Source organism: Zootoca vivipara, chromosome 1, assembly GCF_963506605.1.
Source record: "Zootoca vivipara chromosome 1, rZooViv1.1, whole genome shotgun sequence".
Taxonomy (NCBI): Eukaryota; Metazoa; Chordata; class Lepidosauria; order Squamata; family Lacertidae; genus Zootoca; species Zootoca vivipara.
Window position 1 is genome coordinate 85,940,829 of NC_083276.1, and position 19,814 is coordinate 85,960,642.

At 44.7% G+C, this 19,814-nt stretch overlaps 2 protein-coding genes across 2 annotated transcripts in view; one reads left to right on the forward strand and one right to left on the reverse strand.

The window, feature by feature from the left end:
- AAMP (angio associated migratory cell protein) overlaps window positions 1-9,743 on the forward strand; it is a 23,129-nt gene extending 13,386 nt beyond the window's left edge. The window contains exons 10-11 of the mRNA XM_035127908.2: window positions 871-1,025; window positions 1,658-9,743. Of these exons, the coding sequence (XP_034983799.1) occupies window positions 871-1,025; window positions 1,658-1,733 (231 nt within the window). The 3' untranslated portion in view covers window positions 1,734-9,743. The remainder of the gene's footprint in view (window positions 1-870; window positions 1,026-1,657) is intronic.
- Window positions 9,736-18,192, reverse strand: GPBAR1 (G protein-coupled bile acid receptor 1). Its single transcript, XM_035128375.2, has 2 exons — window positions 18,034-18,192; window positions 9,736-11,724 (listed from the first exon to the last, which is right to left on the reverse strand). The coding sequence occupies exon 2, from the start codon at window positions 11,715-11,717 to the stop codon at window positions 10,683-10,685; it is 1,035 nt and encodes a 344-aa protein (XP_034984266.2). The 5' UTR covers window positions 11,718-11,724; window positions 18,034-18,192; the 3' UTR covers window positions 9,736-10,682.
- Between the last annotated feature and the right edge of the window lie 1,622 nt (window positions 18,193-19,814).

The window sequence follows — 19,814 nt, forward strand, 5'->3', positions numbered from 1 at the left end:
TGGAGAAGACCCTTCTGGGAATTGCTGGGGGCTTTGGGAAGAGCTTCTGTTGGCAGGAGGAAGCAGTGGAGTTCAATCCAGGAGGAATGCAGCAATAGCCAAGTGCAGCTGTTCCCAGCAGTCCTGGCTCCTGGCCTCTGCCTTGCAGCCCTGCTGGTGACAGGAGCGTTAGTGCCTCGGGAAGCAGTGGCCCTGCACTTGTTGTTGGGACCGCAACTCCCATCATCCCCAAGCAACATCACCAGTGGTCAGGGATGATTGGTGTTGGAGTCCAACAACATCTTGAGAGCCACAGGCTCCCTTTCTGTTCTGCAGCAGGAAACTTGCCTGAGCCAAAGACCCTATATGCAAACAGCACCCAAAAACCCTATTATGGGCGAGCACAGAATGGAGGGAAGGGTAATATTTTCTAAGCTCTCCTTTAATTCATTCTGTCTCTTCTCCTGGGTGAGCGATCTTCTTTCCTGGGAAGCTTACTCTGCTGTGACAGGTTGATTGCAACATGCACTGAGTTTGTAGTCCAGGCTTGGCATCCAACCACCTCTGATTTGGGTAGTCAGTAGAATTTGTTGCATTCCACATTTCAGGGTGGGAAGACCTTAGGCAGGCAAAGGACCTGGCCTCCTCTTCTTCTTCTTCTTCCGCCCTATACCTGGAGGTCTCAGGGTGGTTCACAGAACAAAATCAAAATACAAAAGCATCAAATACATAATCAAAATAAAAACAACAACCCAATAACACCCCCCAAAGAAAACCCCACATTTTAAAAGGGCATAGGATGTCAATCAAATCAACAAAAGGCCTGGTTAAAAATGCTAAGCGGGTGGGAATGCTGGTGACTAATAGGGCCCTTTCCTTCTGTATTTTCAGTCGGGGATTGTGCAGCTCCTGTGGGAAGAGAGTTCCCCTGTGGTCTACACCTGCACCCTGGGTGGGGCTGTGTGCCTCTGGGACGCCCGCTCAGGCAAGCTGATCAGCGAGTACCGGGGCCACTCAGCGGAAATCCTGGACTTCGCTTTGAACAAGTGAGTTCCTGGAGCAAGAGCTGTTTTAGGTGGGGAAGTGTTGGGTGCTGTGCGGAGGGGTGCAGAGGGAAGCAAGCATTGGAAGGCAAGGATATACGGAACAGTATACGGAACAGTATACTATACACTAAGCTATGGCTTGTTTTTGTGTGGGTGTGACTAGGTTTCCTGGGGAAGGAAATAGATCCTGTCTTCTTAAGGCTCTTTTCCTCCTCCCAGATCCCTTCAGAGTTGTCCTTTTCATTTGGAGGGAGGGCTCCACCGGTGGTTCTCGTAGAGAGCGGTGCACGTACACTAAAATGGAAATATGTGGTTTGGCACAGAGAAGAATGGACTTGGAAAAAGGGTTCATCCCTAGGTAACCTTGGGCACTTTGGCTTTCCCTGCTTTCCTTTGTTATATGTAAAATGGGACTTGCTGGTATCTGCCCCACCCGGGAGTTGTGAAGGCAAGTGAAATAGCGATACTGGTTGGTTTTCGTTTGCTTGCTGGGGATTAAGCCTCACTGAGATGAACAGGACTTGCTCCTGAGTAAAACCAGGGTAGGCTTCGGCCGTCGAAACTTGCACTGACATTGATTAGTAATAGTTGTTGGGGGTAAACCTTTTTCTCTTGTTGCTTCTTCCTTGCAGAGATGCTTCCATTGTGGTTACCACTTCTGGCGACCATCAGGCCAAGGTCTTCTGTGTGCAGCGCCCTGACCGCTAACAGGGCTCCGTTTGAGCAGTGATTGGCACTGTGAAGAAGCAGTTCTGTGTGGATGCAAGTGGCCACACCAGTGCGACTGTGGTGGGGTGGGCAGGATGGTTGTCATCCCGTCTAAGAGGGCATCTAATGTTTTTGGGAAGGGGAGGCTTTGCCACCCTATCCCCTGACTGTCCAAGGGCTAGTTTTTTGGAGTTTTGGATGAGAAGCTTTTAATTATTCCCCCTGCCTACTGAAGAGCTACAAAGGTGTGCAAACACACTGTGTCTGGTCTGGGGGATAGATCATCTGCATGACTGTGGTGGGAGAGGTGTGCCGTGCCTTTTTCTGCATTTTTTCTGGTATGGCTCCCCCTTGTATAACTTGCGAAGGAGTGTGCAAAAATCCTAGTAATCAAATGCATTGGCTTCCATCTGCCTCTGCATAAGCTGAAATGACAAGGAAATATGTCCTCCCACCTCCCCTGTTTGAAACCTTTGCCCTTGGTCTGGGTGAGCAAATCATGTGGCTTAGCAGGGAGGGATCAGTTTTAGCCAGAGTTCTGATACTCACACATTGTCTTGGAAACATCATCTTATGGTTGGTTGAATAGATCAGCCTGGGAGTTGGGCAATGGATCTCTCCAGCAACAAATACACAATTTGTTCGAACGATCCCTCTAACCTCTGCTATATTAGATGACACCGTGATGCAATAAAAAAAGAACAAATGAAAAAGAAAGGCTTTCATTTTCGCAAGGACATCGTTTGGGGACCTATTTGTCCATGGTCAAACAGTGAGTCTGTTGACTGTTGTCTACTCCCAAACCAATGGTCATTAAATAAAAATAAAAATGTGTGCTTACGTTCCTGAAAAACTGGAAAGGGGGAATGAATGAACACATGGAGGCATCCCTTGTTCCTCCGCCAGCTAGTTCCCTGGTCTCAGCAAAGAGAGCTGAGTTGGGGGTTCTGTTGAGAAGTGGTCAATGGTTCCTTGGTTTACTCAGTAACCTCTACTGCATAACAGATCAGACCCCAGTATCAGCCAGATGCGTGCAAATGGAGTACAACTATTCTAGACATCTTACTATTTGAGGTATCTTACGCTGTGGTGACCTTGGAAGGAGTTGGGGGCTCCCTCTCTTCCAGGGCTAGCGCAGTGTCAGAAGAGGGGGAGGGTGGGGAAGAAGAATGCTCCACCGCACGTTGCGTTTTTGCCAGCTAGTTGTTGAAAGTGCTGCCCTACGCTGAGGGAGGCGGGAACAGAAAATGTATGTGAGAGGGGATGCGGTGTCTCTTATGAGAAACAGTAACAGGAGGAAGTTCATGGGATGCAGTTTTCGCTGCCTGTGCTAACTGTACCTGCCCCACAGCCACTAACAGCTCAAGAGGCTTCTTTGAAGTCAGTCTTCGCCAATCATGGGCCTTTAGAAGATTGTCACTAGCATGTTCTCTGCTTCCCAGAGTTGCTGCTCATTGTGTGTGTGTGTGTGTGTGTGTGTGTGTGTGTGTGTGTGTATTGTCGCCATAAAAGTCTTGTTCAGAGGACCAGTTGGAGGGTCCTAACCCAGGGTAATGTAGAAGTTGAACATAGAAAGCTATCTTATACTGCAGCAGACTGTTGACTGATATAGCTCTGTATTGTCTCCGTAGCTACTGACTAAATAAAGTGCGACAGGAGCTGGAAAGACATGCTAGTATTTTAAACAAAATGTCAAGTATCTGTTTAGGATATCCTGGGACAGATGAATTAGCCTGTCCCACCAGTAGGAGGCCATTGGTTTCTGATTTGAGTGCTATAGAGGTGTCCCTTGTGTTTAGAAGTGGACTGGGAAATAGGAGTAAAATCCACTTGTGCCTTTGCACTTGTGAAATGGCTTTTGATCCATCAGGCACTTCTGATAACTTAAGAAAAGAGATGTGGTTTTTGGTTTTTTCTCACTGCAGTCCCAAAGGCTATTACAGTGGTGGTGGTGGGGACCCTCCAAAATGGTTTGCAGGGGAAGAGGGGGGGAAATGGATTCTCCTTTACTTCAGTGGATGTCTTCACCGAATTAAAAGCTAATCTGTGAGCAGAATGGTGGCATGGTTGGATTTCAAAGCATGTGATCTCCAGCAAGGAATCCTGGGAACTGTCGTTTGTTAAGGGTGCTCTGTGAGGAGGAAACTCTTAATTACCAGGATTGTTTGGGGAAAGTTGTGCACTTCAGATGTCCGTTGAATATGTTTTAAAATGTATAGTGTGGATCTGCCCTGCCCAAAGTGTGTATGTGTGTGCAGGTGGTGGTAAGAATTCCAACAGTCAACTATTGAAAAAAGTATAGAAAATGACTTTTTGTAATTGGGTTGCATCACCTGCTGTGGTTCTTTTATTTTTTGATGCACGCACTGCTGCTTAGAACAGTCATGAAGAGGGCAAAGCCTGTTGCATAGGCAACCACCCAACAACACTTCTTTTCTTTCCATGCAAATATGTTTTGTGTGTATAGCAATGCCTTTAATCATGATTGGTTTGCCTGGCAAATTTTGAAATTTGCCTGTTCACAAAGCAAGGTTCATTTTGTTACCAAATGCTCAGAAACATTTGTTCCCCCAGCAGTCAGGCTAGCATGATTTGCTTTTGTTTCCATGAAGCAACGTCCTACACTAGGACTAAACATGAAGAGCCACACCATTGCTCTGTATGTTTTCTTAAAAGTTCAAGCCGGCTTCAGCAATGAACCATCCCACACAGTGACTACCGTTCTGCGCCTCCTGGTCTGAGGAATGCAGACCATGAGCTCTCGATATTCTTGACTTAAATCAGCCTTGTCAACAAGCCCACAAAAGTTGCAGAAATGTTTGTTAGCCTGCTGGGGCTGTTCCCCTTGCACCTGGTTCAGTGCATGGCGGCGGGGGGGGGGCTTCCATCTGCCGGCACCCTACTTGGTTTCTAAGGTGATCTGAGGAAGGAAGATGTTCTCTGTCCTCCCCCACCCCCACCCCCTGTAGTAGGGATTGTTGAATTTTTCAACTTTCAAATTCCAAAAGTGAGGAATTTGCTAAAAAGTTGCAACGTAACTTGGGAATTCCAAAGATATTTTGGTTAAATTAATATCATTTAGTTTTGCTTAAAAGGTAAAATGTGTAAAATTGCATAGAAATCATTAGAAATGATTGCCAAGTACTTGTAAGTTTTATATAAATATTATTGTTATTACTTATCATTTTCAGAAGGTAAAATTAAAATTCTTTGCTTTTCTGAGAGCAGTTTTTGTGCTTTTTAATCAAATGTAGATTTACCAAGCTAAATGTTGTCCAAGAAAAAAATAATAATAGCAGATTTGAATTCCTCATGCCCCAAAATGTATTTTTAAGACCTCTGAAGAAATTTGCAAAAATTAAATTCCACCCCCTAAAATGACATGCTCTACTCCACCAGCACAATCGTTTTTCTACATGTGTTCACCTGCATGCCATTCCTTGTCGCCTAGGGTGATCACCCCTTTTCACCACTTTTTCTGGAGCTAGACAGCCCGACTCAGAATAGATCTATTTTGTAAACTGAACCGACACGTTCCTGGTTCTCTGGTTATCCTTAATAAGCCTTAATGGGTCTGTTGTTGTGGATGAGAGAGTGTCACTCTCATGGCAGAAGAGACATGGAAAAAGACCACATGTGCAACAGCAAGATTAAAACACCAGGAAGATGTAACAGATCTAGAGCATGTGACCCTCCAGATGTTGTCATAGAGGTGATGACCATTTTGTGCATGTTCAATTGATGCGCAACCGACACGTGTGTTGCTTTTGGCACCAGAAGGGGGTGGAATGGACTTTCATGTGACCACTGATGTGTGCATAGACCCAGAACACAACCCCTGTGCAAATAGGGACTTGCCTGTACTACAGTTCTCATCGTTCCTGACTGGTACTGATGTCAGCTTGAGCACAACAGAATCTGCAGAGCCACAGGTTAGCCACTCCTCTGAGCATCTTTCTGTCACCAGGGGTCTGCCACTGAGAGTATGCCTATTACTGTATGGAGGAAATACTTACATGGAAGTATATTTTGTGCCTAATGAAGAATGGAACATCCAGTTCTGTTACTTTTTACTGATGATACTAAGTGTATATCAGTCTTTCCAATATGATGGCCTCCAATTGGGAATTATTGGGTTCCCAGTTAAATTGTTGGGCTCCCACCCAACTCCTATCAGCTTCAGCCAGTAGTCAAGAATGATGGGAGTTGTAGTTCAACATCTGCAGGACTACATGTTAGGCTCCTCTGGAATATGTAATGCCTGAGTCTGTCTTAAAATAAACTGATTGGTTTTGTTTCCCAGTACAGTACATGAATATCATGCAATGATATCTGTTTCTGGGAATGTAAGCCACAGATTTTCTTCCTAGATATGCTTTTTGCAAATGTAAACAGTGATTCTCTTGGGAAAATGTTGGCCTTTATCTAGCAGTCCAGAACTGAGATGAACTTAAATAGTTACCAAATGACGTTGGAGGGCCAGTGCGACCTTATCTAGTTCATACACCAATCCCTCCATGTCCAGATGGTGGTGTGGGCTCTGAGAGAAGCAAGCAAAATGATTTAACCAGAGGCTCATTTCTGAGCAGACATGGTTAGGATTGCACTGTTGTTCAGAGATGCTAGCAAGACCACATCAAAGTTAGTAAAAGGGTTGAATCCAGAGGATTCCTGAACTAGCAGGCTGCCTTTCTGTATTGAAATTAGTCAAAAGACTCCTCCTACCTCAGCTTTCAGTGGCAGCAATGTGGAAAGACCAGAGTGCACACAAAGTGTGTGCTAGAAAGCGGGGTTTCTCTTCCACAGAACCACAAGTTCAGAGAAATACATGTAATGCAGTAGCTTAAATTACCAGAGGTCTCAGAAAAGAGCTTTTTGTGGAACCTAGCAAATATTGTACGTTGGTTAAGTTATTAAGAACAACCCTTACAAGTGATTGTCAAGCTCAGTGGTCAACGCTGCACCCCAAAATCATTGGTGTGTGCGCGCGCCGGGGAAATACAACATGGGTAAGGTATGCAATATGCTATGTCCCTTAAAGTGACAAGATGGGGCAACCGCCATCTGGAGATTCTAAGGAGGGATTGTTTTGCTTTTAGTGGACCTTCTAGCTAGCGATCATAGGAAGCTTTTTCATACTAGATCAGCCTGTTTGTCTTTCGGGATTAGCATTGCTTGTTCCAATAGGCAGCTGAGACTTCTGAATAAGAAGCATGTGCTGTACCACTGAGCGTTGGCCTCTCTCCTCTTTCCTAGGCATTGGAAAATGTAGCTTTTTGCTTAAGTGTGACCAGCTTTGGATGCTCTCTGCTGAAACGGTTGTATTTTGAAGCTTGGCTTGCTTAGCTTGTGCATGGTATAGTATGTTATGGCCCCTGCAGAAGTGTTCTGACAGTTTCCCCCACCTTTTCATCATTAAGTTGTTCCAAGATTCCTACCCAGTTTATTATTAAGGAAACGGGAAGTACCATATGGGACACACAGGCAGGATCTCTGAATGGCTGCAATTAATGCTGATAAAGCTCAGTTTTGCTTCCCTTTCCAAGCTTCCTGAATCTTGGAATTTAAAGTGGGGCTGAGAAACCTGTGACCGTTCATATGTTGTTGAACTCAAAACTCCCATCAGCCACAGCCATCATGGCCGATGGCCAGGGATGAAAAGAGCTGGAGTCTAGTAACATCTGGAGGAGGCTGCAGGCTCCCCATCCCTGATTTAAAGTATAGGGGAGGTAATAGATTTTTCTCCTGTTGCAAATGAGAGGTCAGAGTATTCTAGAGTGAGGACTGTGGGGGTGGCAGCAGAGATGAGTGGCAGGCCTGTGTTGTGCTGCCCTTTCTCTGATCTCTTCCAGGAAGTGCTGCTGCTGCTAGCACAGCATCAGATATTATAATAAACACAGGGTAGGGGCTGTTCTTTTTCAAGCATTCCGGCCCTCTCTACATCTTCAGATCACAGAGTCATCAGGGAAGAGAAGCATCCAGATGACCAGCTCTTCTGACTGTCCGCACTTGAAACTTAGCAGAACTTTTTTTGGTATTAAGTCAACGAAAAGCAGAGCTCTGGGCTGGGCTGGGTAGAGCAGGGGCATGACCGATGAATTCCTCGCGCTGCCATTTATCCTATGAGAAAACAGCAAGAGTTCCTGGAAGTGTCCGGGCTGCTGTGTCAAACTGCAGAAATGGCAGTGCTTGCAAGCCTTCTGCCCGTACTGACTGTTCTCATTTAATACAGATGACAGTTGCTCCTGGCATGCTGCAGGGAGCCGCAGTTTATCACAGCGTGATCAGGCAAAGCTGTTGCAACTTCAATTTACACATATCTGCAGTCGCTGTCGCTTGCGTTACATCTGCTTGACCGGCTGCCCTTTTCGTGTTGCAGCCTCCAGTCCCTTCTGATTGAAATCCCAGGCTGATGGATGAGCTGCTGTGTTTCAGTGGCACAACCATGCCCTTGGAGCGTTTCAGGAAGCTGTGAGAGATTAACTTGAACATTTTGCATCACAGGGTGTGACTGCTGCCCCTTTCCTGGGGACAGTGTGCTTCCTAATGGAATATTTACGAGCTCTCATCCATCACATTGCGGAGAGCAGGGTATGATCGTGAGCCATCAAACCCCATCTGTGAGGGTGGAATGGCTAGCTAATCCTCTTTCGAGCAAACATAGTGGCAGATGCTGCTATCGATACAGCCCACTTGGCGGTCAGCAAACATTGGTAGGGTGAACTCCCTGGGATGTGGTGAGAGAAGAAGCACCACCGGACTCTATTTGTTCTGTCAACATGGTGCCCAAGTAGGATAGTATCATGGTTTGTGATCTAATTATATATACAGATTTACCAGGTTCCTGTGGTATGCCAGCTACAACCGTTCCTGGATAAGGATAGGTTAGCCACAGTGACCTGTGCACTGACAGCCTCAAGAATGGATTACTGTAATGGACTCTTTGGGGCAGCTCCTAGAGCTGGTTTGGAAGCTGCAACAGGTGCAGAATGCAGCCCCTCCAAGTGTCCCTGAAGTGCCCTGGCCCAGTATACATGAAGGAGCGTCTCCACCCCCATTGTTCAGCCCAGACACTGAGGTCCAGCTCTGAGGGCCTTCTGGTGGTTCCCTCACTGAGAGATGTGAGGTTAAGAGGGAACCAGGCAGAGGGCCTTCTTAGTGGCGGCTCGCGTCCTGTGGAACGCCCTCCCATCAGATGTCAAGGAAATAAACATCCATCTGACTTTTAGAAGACATCTGAAGGCAACCTTGTTTAGCGAAGTTTTTAATGTTTGAAGTTTTTTTCTGTTTTTCATCTGTTGGGAGCTGCCCAGAGTGGCTAAGGAAACCCAGCTGGTTGGGTGGGGTATAGATAATAAATCGTCATCATCATCCCTATTTTCCAAGGACAGTCCTGGATTTACAGAAGCCATCCTGGTTTTTGATTTGATCCTGGAATGTCCCACTTTTCCTTAGGGCACCCCTATTTTCATTGGATACCGTAGATGTTGGAGGGTATGAGAATACAGTGGTTAGGTTGCTAACTGAAGCTTCTTGCTGCATGCCAATCGGGCCCCAAGTCAGTGTTCCTCTGTTGACATATAAAGCTACAACCAACTTGGGAGCTGGTAACCTGGGAAAAAACACTTCTTCTAAATGAACCTGCCCATTCAATTAGATCTTCAAAGGAGGACTTCCTGGCTGGGCCATTAACTGCATTAATCCACCTTGCGGTAACCCAGCGTACTGCCTTGGCTGTGGTGGTGCCTGCTTTGTGGGAAAGCCGCCTCTCTGAAATATGGCAAGCACCTACAGTAATGTGATTTTGCCATGTGTTAAGAACATATCTATTCAACCAGGCATTTTCTCAATTGTAGCTATTTCTCTGCCTACTGTATTTGCATACTGCATCTTATTTTGATGTAATTTTATCGAAAGGTTTTATATTAATACTGTACACGGCCTTGGAATTTTGTTTTAAATGAAGTACATTATAAAAATATTTTAAAATAAATAGTATAAATGCAGTTTAATCAGCCATCTTTAATGTGATAACCCATATTCAAAAACATATAAAGTAAATCATGGCAAGTCAGTAGAAAAATCCCAAAGGTATAACCCAGTGGTTCCCAGCCTTTTTGACTATGAAGACCCCCATTTAACCTCAAAAAATACTCCTCGCTGTAATTTTAGGCTGTGTTAATTGAGAAAACACAGTAACAAAAAAACTATTTTGAACTCAGTAAGGCTTTGCAATGAAGTATTCAAAAAACCTTAATTTTCATTAATTGCAACTATCGTCATAATCATCATTAAAGCATCCTAATGAAGAACTGGATATAGTTCTCCAGGTGTGGTGCAGTTTGAAAGCTAGTGATATATTGTCTTCATAAATGTGGCTACCTGTGAGGCAGAAATATTTGCTGCATTATTCTCCAAGTGGTACCCACCTCTTTCTCCTCTGCCGATGGGCAGGATGGGGTGGGGAGCAGCTATCTCATAAGGGGTACAGACCAAATACAGATACTGTAAGGAAGCTAGAAACACTCTTGATGGAACAAGCCAATCTATCTGATATTAGGGTGGCAGACTTGATGAATGACCAACCAACACAAAAGCGATTATTATTTATGGAAAATTCCCAGTCCAGTCAGAGAATCCAAACAGGGACAGAAAAGTAACTTTCTTTCCTCTAGTCAACAGGAGCACAGGGTGACTTATTGATTATTACCAGGGCCCATTTCCAAGATTTGTCTAGATCAGGCATCCCCAAACTTCGCCCCCCCCCAGATGTTTTGGACTACAATTCCCATCATCCCTGACCACTGGTCCTGTTAGCTAGGGATCATGGGAGTTGTAGGCCAAAACATCTGGAGGGCCGCAGTTTGGGGATGCCTGGTCTAGATATACAATCTTACTCAGAACGTGTTTTTGCTAGCTTCTAGTGATGATTTGCTACCTCTGAAGGTATCAGCCTGGTGCCCCATTGAGGTCTGCCTCTGCAGGGCAATGACGACCCTGTGGCAAGCGGGCCTTTGGTTTGGCTTTCCTTTCCTTGCACCCCTGTCTTTGGCAGCAGCCCCCACAGCATTTGGTGGCCATGTCTGTCCAAAATTGTGTGTACTGTCTGTTGCCAAGGCTGAGGATGACTGGCAGTGCTGCTGCGCTGCTGGTGCCTATGCAGGTAACGATAGGAATAATGAGAGGGTGGATGTTATGATCTATAGACAGCAGTGAGATATTCAGGCAAACAATATAGGGCACCCAGCAGACCATGAAGATGAAGGAGACACTCGCGATCTTCTTAGCATTCCTCAGTTCCAGCTGCTGCTCCAGCTCTGAAGGGGGCTGGCCTTGGTTCACTGAATGAAGGAGTCTTGTGATGTCCTTAAGCTGCCTTCGGGATGTGCACAGCACCTGGATGCACATGAAGCCCATGGCAAGGATGGATGGAATGAGGAAGCCATAGGTCTCTAGATAGAGGTAAGGAATGGGGAAGACCAGACCAAAGGAACAGTTGGCATGGGGCTGCCACTTGTTCCAAGCCAGTGGGAGGCATGCAAAGGTCAAAGGAGCTGTCCAGGCTACGAATATGTAAAGACCAGGCCAGCGATACACCCAGGACCGGTGATAGTGCAGTGAATGGATGATGAACACATACTTAGCATAGTGCACCACCAGCAGGTTGGCTAAGAAAGCAAGGAAGATGAAGTTAGGCGCCACATAGTTGAAGAAGCAGAGGTGGTAGTTTAAATCCTTCGTCATGGACAGCTCAGGAATATTGGGAAGGAATAAGCCGGCCAGAAGATCAGCAAAGAGTAGGCTCAGGAAGAACCAGTTGGTGGTGGTGCGGAGTCTACGGTTGAAGAGGATCCCAAGGATGAGGAAGATGTTGGCCAAAACAATGAAGGCTGACAGGGGCCTTGAGAGCCAGATGATGAGATTTTGTGCCATAGTTTCTGTGTCTCTGGTGAGGATTCCCCTATCCTCTGTGCCTTCCGACATTGACTTCCTAATGGAAATGAGAAAACACCCCATGTTATTGTTCAGCAAAACCAGGTTAGCTTGGCAAACTACATTTCACTTTCAAACCACTGTGGCCTGATTATCATTCTTCCAAAGCAGCTACTCTATTCTGAACTTACAAATGGTAAGCGTAATGCTGGTGGTCAGCAAAAGAGGTTCAAAGACTCTCTCAAGGCAAATCTAAAAAAAATGTAGGATAAACACCAACAATCGGGAAACACTGGCCTGTGAATGCTCCAATTGGAGAACAGCTTTTACCAAAGGTGTCATGGACTTTGAATGAAAGGGAGAAACGTGCTAAGAGGAAGGCACGCTTGGCAAACCCTCACCATGATCAACTCCTGCCCGGAAACCTATGTCCCCATTGTGGAAGGATGTGTGGATCCAGAATTGGCCTCCACAGTCACATACAGACTCACTTTTAAAACCGTGTTTATGGAAGACAATCCTACTCAGCTATGAGTGATCGCCGAAGAAGAAGAAAGATTTCACTGTCATATTTAGTTATTAAAAATCAATCCTGATACTGAGGAGTCCTTCCAAATAAATAAAACAAAGCAATAATTCAGCATAACAATTAGTAACCACATCTTGTTTAAGTGTGTCTTATGCAGCACAATTACGTATACTAAATCTATTTTTTAAAACAACAACAACAACATAGTTGTTGCTGTGACAACAGGGCAAAAATTCTGATATTATTATTGTATTATTTATTGGCTTTATTTGTCACTCCCCCCAAAAAAAATGTAACTCAGAGCGACTTCCCCCCAAAATAGCACATACATTAAAGCCAACACAGAACTAAAGCACAGTGAAAACGAAAAGCACATTCAAAGGCAGGACTAAAACATCCCATACATTGAATTCATCAAAAAAAGTTTATGGCAAAGGTGCAGAATAGCCAGCTGGGCTGGCCACTAAATAATTAACATTTAGCCTTTGGCAGAAACCCTGGACTTGGCCATGATTGTGCCCCTGCAGATCATGGTGGAAGCCAATGCTCTTAATTCTCCCTTCCTCAGGACAGGTAATTATTAGCATCCCACCCCCTTCCTTCCTTATAGTTCCCTAGACTCGCTACCTCTGAACTGGGATTAGTTACCCCTAGATATAAATAAGTAGTAAACAGTGACATTAATTTAGACTGGCGTGGCATTTGATAGTTCTTGTTCATTCCCCCAAATAAGCAAGACAAGACTGGTCTTTTTTTAATTAAAAAAAAAGTAATCATGTCTGTTGCAATAACATTTGTCTTGTCTGATAATTTCCAGTAAAGATCCCTAAAAGTGATATTTCTGTCGAAGGGTGCAGATCTATAGACACGTAAGCAGATCTGGTAACAGAATTAAAACCGGATATATATTTTTTAAGTGAAGAAATATTTTAAACCAGTTGGACCAGGCAACCAAGGAAGGGTAAGCTTGTCCAAAATTCCCAGTGTGACTCAGAATTCATGTCAAATGTTAGCAATCTTTACAAAGAGCCCCCAAGTGTTTTGCAGTTAGGCTTCTGTTAGAAAATGAGTAAGAGAAAGACTTCATTCACTGAGACCCACAGCCCTGAAATCTCTTGTGAACTCCATGGTCCTTTTGACCACCTTTCAAACCTAAATGCCAAGAGACATTTTTATTTGGCTCGTGACATATCCTTTTGGGAAATGCTCAGAGACTGTCCAGCCATAAGATCATGGAATCTTAAAAGTTAAGCTGTTGTCTTAGGAGATGAAATCATTTCCCAACTCTGAGCACTGCAGGTGGTAGGGATGACTCAAGATAGTTCGTTGCCTATGGCAGTGCAGTAACCTTCCACCTCAGGTCATGGGGCATAGTACCCATGGCTGGTCAATTTATTTTGACACCTGAGGCAGATAAATCCCACAAACATTCCTCCTTGGCAGGAAAAATGCAACAATCATAAATTCAATAAATTCAATAATTAACAACTTGATACCCAAGATGACACCCAAAATCTTCTACCTGAGGCATACATATTCTGCCTAATGGTATGGCCCTGGAAGCCACAGATTAGGTGCTAAGGAGCAACTGGGTTCACATCTGCACCATACATTTAAAGCACTATTATACCACTTTAACAGTCATGGCTTCCTCCAAAGAATCCTGGGAATAATAGTTTGCCAAGGATACTGAGAGTTGTTATGAGACCCCTATTCGACTTACAGAGCTACAATTTGCAGAGAGGTTTTTCAATGAATCCCTCTTTCCAGGGATTTGTGGGGAGGTGGGTTATTTTACCCACATGTGGTGGAGCTGTAAAAAAAGTTCGTCAATTTTGGGACTTGGTTTTTACAGAAATTTCTAGCGTATTGATTGGCTACCTCTTGGTACAAGTGAAGACTGATAGCTGGATATTGGGAGGACATGAAAGGGCTTACTATGAAACAGTGGTATATGAAAGCATAGACTAGAGTTTTGGTTGAGAAATTGACTCATTGTTTATGAACAGCTAGAGACCGGAAGGAAAAAGGACTGTTTTGCAACAGAGTGGCAGAGTTTCATGACCTTTGCAAATAAGGAAGAGACTGGCTGGCCTGTGCCATCAGTATTCTGGAATACAGTCATACCTCTGGTTGCGAACGTGATCCGTGCGGGAGGCACGTTTGCAACCCGCAGCATTCGCGGCCTGAAGCGCTGCGTCTGCACATGGGTATGACACAATTTGGCACTTCTGCGCATGCACGTGATGCCATTTTGCGCTTCTGCACAAGCGCCAAAACCCGGAAGTAACCCATTTCGGTACGTCCGGGTTCGGCGCGGTCCGCAACCCGATAACGCGCAGCCCGCAGCGTTCGTAACCCAAGGTATGACTGTATCTGGCTTGTACAATTTTTAAATTTGGTAATGTCTTGGTGCTTATATTGCTTAGCTTGCGGGATGAACAATACTTACCTTGGCATTTTTTGTGTGCTATTGCCTGAGGGAGAAGTTGGATTTTTGTTGTAAGCTGAACAACAACAGCAGCAACAACAACAGAGTTTTTAATGTATGGTGTGGATGTAGCCTAGGGAAGACAGTTGAGGAGGAAGACCATCATGAAGTTGTTTGGCAAAGCTTTTGAAGGCCGGGATAAATACATGTGGCATTACCTCATGTTACAGCTACTCTACAGGCAAGAGCCACTAAAAGAACCAGGGGTGTTATTTTAAGACACTCATAAAGAAGAGGCAACAGGCTTTTTAGAGGGAGACTCCTACCATCTGGCTGCGTTTAAGAGAGTCAATTAAGCTATTCGAGTGACACAATTGCCAGCGGAAATCATCCTTGCTGAGGCCCTGCCGTCTTTCTCGAAAGGCTGAAAACAAAGTGGAACAAAATGAGGAAAGGATCATTTGACAGGGGTGGTTTTAAGGGGCTTTCAGAGCAACCAGCTTAAGAAGCAAAGAGAAGCCTACCCATGCAATGATAGCCTGCACAAAGGGTTAATCTGTTATGTTATGCTATCAAAGTTGCATTTGCCAAATGTCTATCAGCTCAATAACACTTCCCTTCCTCCCAATTGAAATTAGATAAATTTTTGCACCCCAAAAGATTTACTTCCTCTGTGGCCTGGTTCACACGCAACACTAAGCCAAACCATGGTTTAGTGGTCATGGAGATGAGATTTTGCTATTCAGCCATGGTTTGGCTTAGTGCGTCATCCAAGCTCATGGTCTGTTCACAGCTCAGCACAGTGCAGGAGAAAAACATCAGGGGAGGAGCAAAGCATTCTCATTGCCCATTCACACTTTGGCATAGAGTTATGTCCAGATGAGGACTGTGTGTGAGAGTGAACCAGAGGTGCTGTGGGGAAAATTCAACCCATACACATTTCTTTCTTTCATGTGTGTGGGTTGAATTTTGCCTCATCGGTTAGATTTTGTGAAGAGAATTTCCATACCGCTTAATCCTCGAAACATCTAAATGCTTTACATACGGTAAAATATAAGATATATGTTAAAATTGCCAATGAAATAAGATGTTAAAAACATTCAACACAATACTAGTATTTTTAAAATATATATATACACTTTAAAATAAAATTACATACTGCATTAAAATACATGTCAGATTTACATGTCTAGGTAGGTTTGCTTAAACAAAAACACTTTTAGCTGGCACCGAAAACAGTACAGCAAAGGCATCTGCCTAATATCTATAGGCATGGAGCCTCCCCCCCACGCTTCTGATACTGAAGCATGGGTCTATATGTACTGGTATCTATAACTGAGAATATATATTACTGAGAACATATGCAAAGTGTCTTTTCTTCAAATAATGACAGAGCTTCAGCAATGGAAGTGGGAAAGGCTTGCATCCCAATTGCACTGTCTATTTAGTGATAACAACAATTATTAAGCCTTAGGCCCCTATGTGAGCCATCGATCTGCTTGACTAGAGGCAAGATTCAGAGCAGTGAATCATCTAGAGAAGCAATAAGCAGCCTCTTCTGTTGGTGGGCATTTTGGAGCTCATAGGGGCATTTCATTTCCTGCAATATATCAGCAGTAATTTGTGTCTGTTGTTGAGCTTCACACATGGTCTGGGAATTACCGTGTGAAAGATTTCCTGCCTGATATTTTGCTGGGCATGATTCAGCAGAAATCATTTTGTGAATGGGATCAACATGCTAATCTGCCAGTAGATGTGCTCAGTTATAGTAAGTATTAATAATAATTAGCACAGTGCCCAAGCCTTATTAATATGTCAGTCAGCAGCTGCATGCAACAGACAAGAGTATTCTAAAGCAGTCAGGGGAAGAAGCATGAGAGAAAGAAGGATGAGGGGGAAGGATTTAGAAATAAGTTCGACATTAGCTTATTAAAAATGGAAATGATGAAGATTAATGATGGGATGCATGCTGAGCTGAGAGAGAAGGCAGGGAACGCTTTTATTTTTATACAGATCTGATTGCAAGGGCTGGCCCCAGAAGCTGTACCAATTAACCTCCAAACAAATCACTAACAGGGATGACCCTAGCAAAAAAACAAAAATGAACTGTTGCCCTCCAGATGCTGAACACATCCAATGGTCAGGAATGATGGGAGTTGTAGGAGAGAGCGGGAGACAGCAAACAGTGAGCAATGTGTGGCTCTTATTGGAACATCCAGTCTCATTTAAGGGCAGCATTTTTCATGTAATAATGATACATTATTATTATTATTATTATTATTATTATTATTATTATTATTATTATTAACCCACCAAGCAAATTTTGCTTGCGAAATATTGTAAGGAACTCTGATTATTATTTTTTGCTTTCAGTTTCAATGGGAATTACCCTCAGCCAAGTGTGTCTTAAGGACATTGCTCTGTTCACTTCCAGCTCTCGGCTTCTGTCAGTGGAGTCATAGCATGACTGCATAGGGAGCCTCTGTGGAATATGAGAGCTACTCCCAAAATCGAGACCTTTGGCAACCCTTAGAATCTTTTATTGCTAATGGGGAAACAATGAGGTCTATGCTCCAGCATGAATGAGTCGCTCCTGGGTGAGGAGAATAAATTTCATTGGCATTTAAAGGCGAACCTGCCCAGTCCTGGATTAAACCCTGTGGAGGCCGTTAGGCAGTTGAAATCTTGTGGGTCCCCACTCTAGTGGGATAACATTGAACCAAGAAAGCATGATTATAATTTTCTTTCAAGATCAAATCAATATTATTTTGATCTGTTGTCGCAGGACCCCTGAAAGCTGGTGCTTACTCTTCCTATCTGGTAATCTGGCACTGAAGCTGCCCAATTCAAGTCCCCCCCCAAAAGTGCATGAACTGAGACACAGACACCCTTCAAAATTCACACCTGTCTGAATTTTGCACCGCCACTTTCCAGCCAGTTGATATATAACAATGCATATACTGTACTAGGGTAAATGCATAACAATGCACCTATCAGTGAAAATAGCATTTAAAAATGCATTATATTAGGCAAAATTTCTTTGCAAAGCATGTATAGTATACAAAACTGCATATTAGGAAAAAGTTGCACTAAAATTCTGATGAATTTTCACGAAGACTTTTAAAAACTAACAGACAGACAGCTTGCCAGCCGATGTGATAATGTGGAGAACTGAATTTAAGATTGGAAAAATGAGAAACCAAAATAGACATATCCATCCTTTCTCCTGGGTAGGTTTACTGTGTGTTCCTCTCCATGCACTTGTGACCTTGTGTGAATGGATTCAGCTGAGTTATGCAGCCCAGTGGCTGGCAACTAGTCTGGGTTCTTCCTTCCTTCCTTCCCTCCCACCCACCCACCCTCCTAATCAAGGTGAAATATCAAGGGCCAGACAGGCACAAACTAACCTGGAGGTTTATCAGCCTTCTCTGGGCAGAGCTCCTGTTGACACCAGTTCCCAATGCACACCCAACCATGTGGTGATGAGAGTGAGGACTTGTTGGGTGCTTCCTGGATGCCTTGCTCTGCTTGAGGGCTGGCCCATCTTCAGCTGCTATCAGATAGTAGCGTATCTTGGACCATCTTGGACCGAAAAGGAAACTGAGAAAGCAGGCGTGGGGTGGGGGAGAAGAGGAGCTGGAAACCACAGTGAAAGGCTGTTTCCCTCCTCCGGATTGTATAGTCACACCCCTTGTTAGCTGCTAGCAAATTGCAGGCCTGTGGAGGGTCTGATTGCTTCGAGGCTCATCTGCCTCCTAGTGGTTCTGAGCTAGCCTATGGTGCAAAGATAGCCCTGGAGGCTTGCGGTAAATTAGGGACACAGTCAGCAAAAAGCTGAAGTCCTTCAGATTCTCCTAAAGTGCTTTGGCTTTCACACAGGAGGGCAACTAAACAAGACTTATCTAAGCCCAGAAGCGTCCTATTTTTCTTAATGTAAAAACTCAGCTCCGGAGCATGTGGAATGGAGTTACAGGACAGTCTTGCAATGGTTATGCTCACATGGAATCATAGAATTGTAGAGTTGGAAGCGACCACGAGGGTCATCTAGTACGACTCCCTGCAACGCATGCTGCTGAAACATATGGAACTACCGTATACAGAATACATAGAATGGAATCAAGTCTCTCCGGCTGGCAGGCAGGGGAACTGGCTTCTTGCTAGTGTCAAACCCCAGAACCCAGGTCTTTCCTATCACACATTTTCTTCTGCTCACAATCCACTTTTAAGGGGATGCAGATCATTTTATTACTACAGATTTCTGACTAACAGATTGTATTACGGCACAAGCTTTCATGGGCTAGAGTCCTACAGCATCTAGAGGGCCATGAGTTCCCTGTTCTTGCTGTAGTATGAAATCTTCTTGAACTGAAACACAGAGACAGGCTTTAGAAGAAGAGCTTCATTGGATGTTGCCAAAGGCCCACCTGGTCCAGCATCCTGCTCTCACAGCGGCCAACCAAATGCCTACAGGAAGCCCACAAGGAGGACCTGAGTGTTCCTAGGTTCTCCTGCACTGTAGCTCAGTGGTGGAACATCTGTTTAGCATGCAGAAGGTCACAGGTACAATCCCCAGCATCTCCAGATAGGGCTGGGAATGTACCTTGTCTGAAATCCCGAAGCTGATGCCAGGCAGTGTACAGGGCCACCTTAAGCATGTTGGGCGTCCTGGCGCCGTGGTGCAGAGATCGCTCCAGTGCCCCCGTCCCGCCCCGTTTCTTGCCGCGGCTGGTGGCACCACCCAGCCTTCCCCTAGAGCCGGCCCTGGCAGTGTAGACAATATGGAGCTGGATGAGCCAGTGGTCTGACTTTGTATAAGACAGCTGTTTTTCTTCCTATCCTTCTTGGAGCAGGAATTACAAGATTCAAACCCTTCTCAGTAGGATCCCTTAAGGGTCATGCTCCATCCCATCCCTGTTACCCCCCCTCCCCCCCAGAAAAAACAATGGATGGTTGCACAAGTTTCGGTACAAGGAGCTCTGAACTGCATCCCTGCTTTTCTTTTTGTAGCTTCACTGTTGTGCTGGATTCTCTTCAGAACACAAAAGTGGCAAAGCCTCTGCTCAGAAAAGAAGAAGGGAAGGCCATTCCAAGCATTTTATCCATTGTACATCAGGCTACCTCCCCCCCACCCCAAATGCATCTAAACTTTCAAACTGTAGGCTGCCATGATGCTTCTCCCCTAAGAACA

What these genes read in the sequence shown, in the direction of transcription:
- GPBAR1 (XM_035128375.2), bottom strand. Translation starts at nt 11,717, where the DNA reads ATGTCGGAAGGCACAGAGGATAGGGGAATCCTCACCAGAGACACAGAA.